The following is an 8,925-nucleotide window of genomic DNA, read 5'->3' on the forward strand; positions in this document are numbered from 1 at the left end:
ATTCTCTCAGTATCAGAAAAAAACAACCCATAAGAGACAGTTTATTATATTATAAACAAAACACATTAAACGCTCAGACAGGGGAATGTTTGGTATTTTGGGATAAAACATATACTTGAAAGTATAATTAATAAAAAATAGTTGCTAATCATTTTCTGTTGAGCTAATTGACACATTGGAATCAGCTTCAAATTCGTCTATAGATGTGTAATTGCATCAATGACTGTGTGGATTTGTTACAATTGCTCATAAGCATACTTATGTATAGGAGTATCCTAAGAATTAATCAAAAATATAGTTAGCATGCAGAGATTCTGCACTGTGGAAACTATTTTTCAGTTAGATTACAGGAGGTAATTTTAAAGGGCTACTTTTTAATTCCTGAAAATAAGACACTCACAATTAATTCAGTTTTTTTATTAACACATATCAACATGTCCGCTTAAAGGACTAAGTAGCAAATATGTTCTCGCATGTTTACCGAACACAAAAGGCTAATTTCTGTACATTCACTAAGGCTCCGTCTTTAGGGAAAACACAGGTTTCCATAAGGCAAACAGTATCTACAGGAATGATATGAAGTACTTTATCCAGCATTTCAATGTAGTTGTCCTGACAGAAGACAAAGATGCAAAACTAGGAGAATATTCTGCTCTGCCATTTCAATACATATTTCACAGTAAAGGGAAAAGGCAAGTATTAAATAACTTGTTTTCACATTATCAGAATGTGTCATTTTGCAGTTTTCCTGTGTGAAGTAAGTTGGTTTTTAAGCAGTAAATGCTGAACAAAGAAATCTAACAATGAAAATGAAAGAAGTCTGAACATGTATATAAATCACAAAATTAATATATAAATGTAAATAAATATTATACTTGACAGCCTCAGACTTCTTTATCAGAGTGCATTGTTCAAACCTCATACAGGCCTTTCTTTCAGCCCAAGCTGCACACTCATATCTGGAAGTGATGTCACGTTATTTAACAGCATTCAAACCAAACAACACAAGAAAAATATTTAAATGTTTTCAAGCAGATTGTTTTTCTTCATGCTAAAAGCCACTGCAGGAGACAGTTGTGCAATGGGGAAACAGCAGTTCTAAAGAGGTGCAGTGACGAGTGTTTTGCACAGGATTTTATAGTTTTCTAACACCAATGAGAATGACATACTTAAAGATGGCATTCAATTCAGCTTTTCAAGCTAAACAGCACTTTTCAAGATGCATTAGTAAATGCAAACAAAACCCTCATTAGTACCAATTATGTAGCTTACCAGTCTCAATTGAAAGGTGAAACATTTTTAAACACATAAGACAAACAAAACTTTAAATTGAAAAATACTGCACTGTGAAATAAATGTAAAATGACACAGACAATTCAGTAAAGTCACATTCCACAGGTCATGTGGATTTCCTAAGACAGATCAAATGCAGCTGTGCAGTTTAATGTGATGTCCTCTCCCATACAAAGAATGGCAGGTATGGGGAGCTCAATGTGTACAGTTACTAAATAGTAAGGTAATGCATAGCCTCTTTCCTTTGTGCCGTCCTCACACAATGTTCATGAACTCATAAAAACACTGATTACCTCCTGTGCTCCACACACACCCACGTAGGCAGCACATAGACTCCACTTTCAGCCGCAATGCAAAACTGCCTCTTAAATAAAAGAGCCTTGACCAACGCAGAGCTGCTCTGCTCAACCATGAAGGCAGCTTACAACTTCCAAACCCGAGCTCAGATTTAATCCAGACAGACGTATGGCAGTATGTTCAACCTGCTCTCATCTCCATGCGGGTCTAAAGAGATGCACTCCGTCCAGTCATACCAAGTACCCTTTGTGTCATAGCAACCGTTAACCCCGGACCAGTGTTGCTTGTGTAATTTGTTCAGGTCTTCGTTGATGACCTCTCTGCTAACCCCAGGTAAATCCCTGGCTGGGAGTTCTGGGGCCAGCACGTGTGTTTTCTTCACATCTGTAGTGCGGGGTTCCTCTTTTTTCACAAATTCTTTCAAAAAGTGTGCACCAGGGGTGTTGGGGCCTGACGACGCCAGCACGTTGCTTTGCTGGCTAAGGTACGACTGGATGATTTCGCTCCGTGACAGCGCTTTCCAGTCTGTCTGCTGGAAGGGACTGGGAGGAACTGGGGGATTCAGCTTCGGCTGCTCTGAACACTGAGGTTCCAATCTGACATCCCCCTCCTGGCAAATCTCCTTCTGGGAGGAGGATTTTATCTGTCCTGTGACAGCGTCAAATGTCAGTCTCCTGTCTTTTAACCTGACTGGTTTAGTGCTGTCTTCTACAGTCTGTCCCTCTGAATGTATCACATGGTCTTTAGGCCTGTTTTTCTGTTTTTTCCTTTTCTCTGTATTGCTAATAGCACCATAAGCTTCCAAATTGACCACATCCCCACAGGAGGAGTCATAGGACTTGAGAAGAGATGTACTGGGAGGCCTGCGCTGAGAATGCAATTCTGAACCATCTGTGTGCAAACCCTGAACACAACCAGTGGAAGGCTGAGAGGATGGCCCCAGCCCAGAGGTGTCCCCAGGCCCGGGCCTCACAGTGGGGGTTGGAAGACCTTGTGCTTGTGATGCAGTTTGGTTTACACCAGTTTCCTGATTTGGAGTTTGAGGAGTGTGCAAGGAACAGCCTGGGCTTCTGGGTCGATGCTGCCCTCCAGAGACAGCTTGCTCCCGTCTGGCCTGCTGCTGCAGAACTGATGCTTTTAGCAAAGAAGAAGTGCTAGGAGGCTTGCTGTATCCCAGGGCACTTGGATGAGGTTTGACAGCATTGACTGGGATTTTAATTAGTCTGTCATTGTCCAAAGGCTCTGAAATCTCCTTGTCTAAAGGCTGATGTGTACGAGTATCTTTAAAAATGTCAGAGCTACCACCAATTCCATTGGTTGGCAGCTGTTTGGAGTTTTGCATTTGATCATTTAGAGTCATTTTGGATCTCTTTGCTGGTAAGAGCAGTTCTTCTTTGTGGTCACCCTTACCTTTCCTGGTGCTTGTTTTCTCAACCTTCGGGGAGTAGCAGTTGTTGAAGTCATTTCTGTTCTTCAACTCTGAACCCGTTTTAGTTGATGGTGTGGTGGCAGCTGGAGTGGAGACGCAGGAATGAGCACCACCATTGGAAGACCATGATGCACCAGTGTGTCCTTTGGACAACATCTCTCCCTTTCCTGGCTCAATTAACTTCTGCCAAGTCCGCAGCAGCTTCTTGGCCCTTCTTGCAAGGTCCTCATTCTTAGTTTTCTTTCGGACATCGTTGATGAGCTTTCCAAGGCGGGTTTCCTTTAAGGAGATAAGATTAGTGGTTAACAGCAATTATATTATGAACGGATTCAGCTGCCATATATTTGGAAAGGACATACTGTAGGACTGAATGTAACCCACCTCCAGTGCCTCTTTGGTGATAGGATATTTCTCCAAATAGGAGATCACCTCCATGACTACCACCATGTTGCATATCTGCTGAAAAGACACATAGGTATATATTACAATCCTCTGTAGGGATGTCCCGATCACCTTTTTTTGCTCCCGATCCGATTCCGATCATTTGATTTTAACAATCTGCCGATACTGATTTTTCCCGATCCGATCTTTATGCAATGCATTAAGAGAAAAAAAAGGTAACAGATAACGGCTGGTCATCCAACGCAATGAATTCAGCGATCTTGGCTGTTATTTTTTTGGCCTTTTTACTGTTCTGTTTTAAAAGTCTCTGAAAGTGTCGGTTGTTTCTGTGCCGTTAACTGAGTGGCCGCTGTGTACTCGTCGTGTTGTTGTTTGTGTTTGTTTCTCTGGTGGCGTATTAGATTGGTCGTGTTGAACGTAGCTCTGTTCTTTCCACCACGCGGAACCTCCGCCTTGCAAACATTGCATCTGGCTGTTACACTGCCTTCGCTTTCAATTTTATAATACTTCCAAACTCCTGACATTTGCTCCGTCCCGACTCCCGAGTCACCAGCTGAACGTAGCCTCTCGTTAGCTTACTGCTACTATTAGACACTGCGCCCACTCTGTTGCCAGCTTTGAGAGGAATAAGCAACCAGGTCTGAAAACAAGCCCAAGAGAAGCAACACGTACATGATGTTGTGTCATTTTAAACCAAAACTAAGGCCTCAGGATGACTTTAAGACGTGAACATGGTCATTTTTGTTTTGTGACATTAAATAAAAGAATACAAATATTTTATTTTAAAAAAAGAAGAAAATTCCCGATCCCCGATTTTTTTCTCCCGATTCCGATCTTTTGAAAATCGCGTGATCGGATCGGGACATCTCTAATCCTCGGTCATCATTATTGTCTTAGGCATCACCATCACAGTGTCCACGTACAGTTGTTGTTATGCAGTGATTCAGGACCTTACAGCCCAACCATACATCAATTCTCCAGAGAGAGAAAGAAAGGCTGTTTAAAAGGTCAAGGCATCATTTGAATAGTCTTTCAAATGTGCACCTGTGTGTAAAGAGTCCATGCATACTGGTTTCAGGCTCACTATGACAAACTGAGATTGCATGCAAATGTGTCCACCCCCCAGGAGAATAAAAGATATGCAAGTAAGAAAGAAGAAAGTGCTGAAAATAGTGTCCTGTTTACTTTAATCTGAGCCTGCTTTGCGCCAACTAAAGTTGAGCGATTTGATCATATTTACCATGAAGTTATATAAATGTGTCCACTAGATTGTGTTAAGATAAGCTTATAGTAATAATCAGTGTAAATGTTGCATATCAATGAGGACTGCTAAATCCAATAATGGATTGATACAGATTTCTGCATGAATGTAATAAACTACCTATATTTATTTGTTATTTATTTGCTAAAAAAATACAATCTTGTGTGTTGGTTAAAAACATTATGATTGAGGATTTCCTACCACCATTCCTGTTTACGCTGGATATGAATGACTGTCAGCTACAACACAAAGAATGTGTAGTGTCATTCACAGCCAGGACATCCCAGAGGTCACTTCTTATACCTCTTACACATATGTAAGAGTCGCCATTGATAATGAGGTCAGCACACTCTTGTTGAAAGTGTTGAAAGACACCATTTAGTGATCTAAAATAATATAGAAGATATGAATCAAACACATCAGCTCATTAAGTGAACTGCTTTAACTTGTAAACCCAGCATTGCATTAAGCATTATACTAAAAATGGTCATACTTTCCTTTGTTCTGGTTAGCAGTGAAAACAACTTTTGAGTTAAGTGTTTCACAATAGTATTTTACAGTAGTTTTCAAGGTGGTAATAACAGTGGTATAGAACAATAGGACAGCATAATGCAAAACAATTAGTTTAATATTATTATATTGTTTGACTTTAACAGTATGTTAAAAACAGTATGTACCATGGATCTTGCTAGAAAACATGACAATCTCATCAACTGCATTATAGTGACAGAGGAGATTATAATGTAATCTATTGCCTTGATCTCACTGAAACCCTAATTAATCAGTGTCTCTAGAACCAAAAGGTCTCTGTTACCACTTTCTCCCTCACGTCTTTAGTCTTGAAGCGTTTTAAGTGCACACACAAAAACTAACTTGGCTACATCAACATTAGCCAGCAGCAGTCAGCTAGCAAGCCATTGGAATGCCTGTTAGTTACTTTAGCTAACCTGTGATGTTAGCAAGCTAATTAGCAAGAACATTATAAGTGAAAGCCCCCACTTTGTCAAGTCGGCTTGGCCTTATTATCTGCCTCTACGCACCCAGTTCGTCCTTTGGAAAGTACCGGTTATACTCACATTGCTCTGGCCGTCGATGGCCAGCAGCAGCCGGTCTCTCATCAGCTGCGGAGTGGCTGGAGTCGCTGTCATCGCCCGGCGGTGAGAGGGTCAGGTCGGACCCAGACAGCACAATCCCCCGAAGAGGCGGCGGTGCGAAACCTGCCGACACTCACAGGCCCGACGACAGAGCTTCTCTGGGAGTAAGCACCATGTTTTATGATGCTTTTATTGTTGTTTTCATTCGCCGCCGTTACGTTTTAATAATGACGAGAACAGAAAATCCTCTCCAGGAATCGGCTACCCCCCTCGGCTGGTAGCCTCCTCCTCCTCTGCCTTCTCATCCGGCTTTTTGTCAAGCGGTCGCGCAGAGCATGATGGGAGAATTTTACGTAACCAATTGTTCACATTCGCAAGAGATGAAATAAATAAATAATATAAAGACAAAGCAATATTATAATTCCGTGGTATAGGAGTACATTATCTAAAAAATAAATTCAAAGAGGAGTAAGATACAAATAAATGGACTTTCAATTTCAATCACTTTCATTTACTTGCATTGCTTTATTTTATGTATTATATTTCGTCGAATCCTCAGACACTGTTAAATGAAAAAATGAAATACATGTGCATGTTAATGCTCGCTTTAAGCTGCCTTGTTTTTTTCTGAATTGGGGTTTGAATAAAGAGGGTAAAAAAGGTATTGTGTCTATTGCATTTATTTGCCAGCTTCTCCACACCTAACCCTTAGCAGTGGCTCTCAGTCTACACAAAGAAACCCCTATTCAGTTTATTTCCATCCATACATTAAATGTCATCTGCCAGTGGGTTCAAATCTGCAACCTTTTTTGCTCGGAAGAGACAATCATCATTGTTAGTGGCATTCTAAAGTCACAGATTTTAAGTATGTTAATCTATTGTATAATATAAACTGCACTGTACAGTGTAATACATTTACAGTACATAGAATATACAGTTATTATCCGTATTAAATATGAAGTATTATAAGGGGATCTCATAATGACATTAATAGTCACGTCTGGCCAATGCCCATTTGACTTAATGAGGTCAGATCGTGCGTTCCTTGTCCCAATACAGTCAAAACAATTTTTCATGTCAATCAACAGACATTGCATAAGAAAACTGTGTATTTTTATCGTTAGGAATAAGAACACATTTACATTGTAGGGCTTAAACATTTAGTCATAGCACAGGTGCCCCTGAATAAAGGAAAAAGTGATATTTTTTCCAGATTGAAATAAGGAGCATAAAAGCTGATGAGTACATTTGGACATGTTTGTACAGAGGGGATGTAGGGTTCTGTAAGTGACAGATCATTTTGCCTCACATTAAATATAGTTCCCTGCAGCTTTTTCAGCTTATTTAGCAAGTTTTGTAATCCTGTAAGTGAAGGCTGTTTATCATTTTCATCTCTGTTTCAAAACTGATATGCTGGAGAAAAATGCTCCTGTTCAATGTTGAAGCCCATGGGCACAAGACAACACATTTCCAGCAATGGCACGTGTGCTGGCGTAGATACAGTTCAACCAGGGTACAAATGTAACAACTTCTATAAGACAAAATAAATACAGCGATTCATAAATTCCTGTACAGCCGGAAGCAGATTTATGATTTTGGGTTGTTAATAAGAAATGAACCATAAATACAATTGTAAGGGCCAAAAGAACAGTAAACTCCAGTTTAGAAGAAGTTTATAGCATCCATCCTAGAAAATCAGCATCCTGATGAAAGTCCAGTACACAAAGGTGGATCATGACCCAAACAATCTGTGAGGATTAGAGACATGCAGACAGTTAGAAGAGCAACAACTTCAGAGCCTTTAACAGTACACAGTTAAACAAGATTTACGAGGAAAATAAAGCATAAATACTTTAAATAACTATGCCAATGATATCACACAAATGTTCCACACTAACTTGAAAAAAATGAATACAAAAGATAATTCTTATTGGAAATAAAGCATTGTTTTATTCTAAAAAGAAACATTATTTCAACAGTTATTATTATTATTATTTGAACTATTAAAACATTTTTACAACATCACAAAACAATGACTTTGTTGTATTTGATGTAGGTCCCTTTTTTATTTAGACACTTGTTATAGTGAATATATATAGAACTTACACTGATACATCAGTGTTTAGCTGCACAGACAATATGCATTTATGTGATGAACACACATTATCTTGTAATGTTTTGACAGTAAGAACTATCCTTTAAAGTAACATTTTGGTAGATAGACTGCCTATTAAAACATTGCAGCCTGGTCGAAATCACCAAGTTCAACCATTACACATCTACTTGTAAATAAACAGCATCAACTCAGGGTGGAATACTCACACAATCATGCAGAACATCATGAAGATGTTCCATAGAGCAATGAAGATACGAAAGTACCGGAGGCTGAGCAGGAACTCTCTGATGTTGTCACCTGAAAAACAGATCCTTTGAGAACTGCATTCACCTGTGACATACATATGTTACTCTTTGACACAGACACACACAGACACACACAGACACACCTGTTGTGGGTGATCTGGACTCATCTCCGAATCCTTGTTGGGACTCCTTTCTTTTGCTGTAAAACATCCACAGTCAACCTTTAACTGATTGGTTGTTCTATTTATTTTAACCTCACATGCGAGCATTGTAGCTGTTTTACACAGTGTGACAGTAACTTTAATACTCACAGCTTGAAGTTCAGCACAGCTCCTGCATTAACCAGTAAGGTCCTGGAGGACACAGAGAGAGAACTGTTTGTTATTTACCTGTTCAGCTAACGTTAGCTGCTGAGCTGGCATTAGCACGGAGCTAGCTTGTTATTTAGCTTGGCCTATCGCCATCTTACCAGCAATACAGTGCATGATAACACACACAAATAACATTTCAATTATATAAATGTGTACTTGTATGTGAATGTCAAAGAAATTACCCGAATATCAACAGATCCCCGATCATTTTGCTCACATCACATCAGAGAGACGCCTTACTTCCGTGTTCGCCACGCAACCAAATGTGACCAATGCCGTTTCAGAATTCTGTCGTGGTGTTATGTGCCCTGATGCTAGACTGACAGGTCGTTCCTGCCAGGCAGTAATAGCCTACGGTTGTGTCTTCAGATTCATCTCGGACAATTCATGTTGGTTTTTAAACGTGTGGATTCCTAC

General features: G+C 39.8%; 2 protein-coding genes across 3 annotated transcripts; both read right to left on the minus strand.

The window, feature by feature from the left end:
- Positions 1–401: 401 nt before the first annotated feature.
- On the minus strand, positions 402–6,105 carry LOC117544202 (mediator of RNA polymerase II transcription subunit 26-like). 2 transcript variants are annotated; one of them, XM_034213049.1, is made up of 3 exons: positions 5,759–6,105; positions 3,401–3,475; positions 402–3,298 (listed from the first exon to the last, which is right to left on the minus strand). In XM_034213049.1, exons 1-3 carry the CDS (start codon positions 5,828–5,830, stop codon positions 1,742–1,744), a joined length of 1,704 nt encoding a protein of 567 aa, XP_034068940.1. In that variant the 5' UTR covers positions 5,831–6,105; the 3' UTR covers positions 402–1,741. The 2 variants fall into 2 exon arrangements, with proteins under 2 accessions (XP_034068940.1, XP_034068939.1); XM_034213048.1 differs by having other exon boundaries at positions 3,401–3,478.
- A 175-nt stretch (positions 6,106–6,280) lies between these two features.
- Positions 6,281–8,818, minus strand: smim7 (small integral membrane protein 7). Its single transcript, XM_034213051.1, has 5 exons — positions 8,691–8,818; positions 8,449–8,490; positions 8,281–8,336; positions 8,099–8,189; positions 6,281–7,524 (listed from the first exon to the last, which is right to left on the minus strand). Exons 1-5 carry the CDS (start codon positions 8,714–8,716, stop codon positions 7,509–7,511), a joined length of 231 nt encoding a protein of 76 aa, XP_034068942.1. The 5' UTR covers positions 8,717–8,818; the 3' UTR covers positions 6,281–7,508.
- Positions 8,819–8,925: the final 107 nt, after the last annotated feature.

This window comes from Gymnodraco acuticeps, unplaced genomic scaffold, assembly GCF_902827175.1.
Source record: "Gymnodraco acuticeps unplaced genomic scaffold, fGymAcu1.1, whole genome shotgun sequence".
NCBI classification, from domain to species: domain Eukaryota; kingdom Metazoa; phylum Chordata; class Actinopteri; order Perciformes; family Bathydraconidae; genus Gymnodraco; species Gymnodraco acuticeps.

Bases quoted from the DNA above. Each gene is read 5' to 3' on its own strand.
- smim7 (XM_034213051.1), bottom strand. From the start codon at position 8,716: ATGATCGGGGATCTGTTGATATTCGG. The intron at 8,491-8,690 runs GTAATTTCTTTG...TGTGTCCTCCAG, and splicing joins GGGGATCTGTTGATATTCGG to GACCTTACTGGTTAATGCAG. The intron at 8,337-8,448 runs GTGAGTATTAAA...GATGTTTTACAG, and splicing joins GCTGTGCTGAACTTCAAGCT to CAAAAGAAAGGAGTCCCAAC.
- LOC117544202 (XM_034213048.1), bottom strand. From the start codon at position 5,830: ATGACAGCGACTCCAGCCACTCCGCAGCTGATGAGAGACCGGCTGCTG. The intron at 3,479-5,758 runs GTGAGTATAACC...GTGTCTTTTCAG, and splicing joins CCATCGACGGCCAGAGCAAT to CAGATATGCAACATGGTGGT. The intron at 3,299-3,400 runs GTGGGTTACATT...ATCTCCTTAAAG, and splicing joins TCACCAAAGAGGCACTGGAG to GAAACCCGCCTTGGAAAGCT.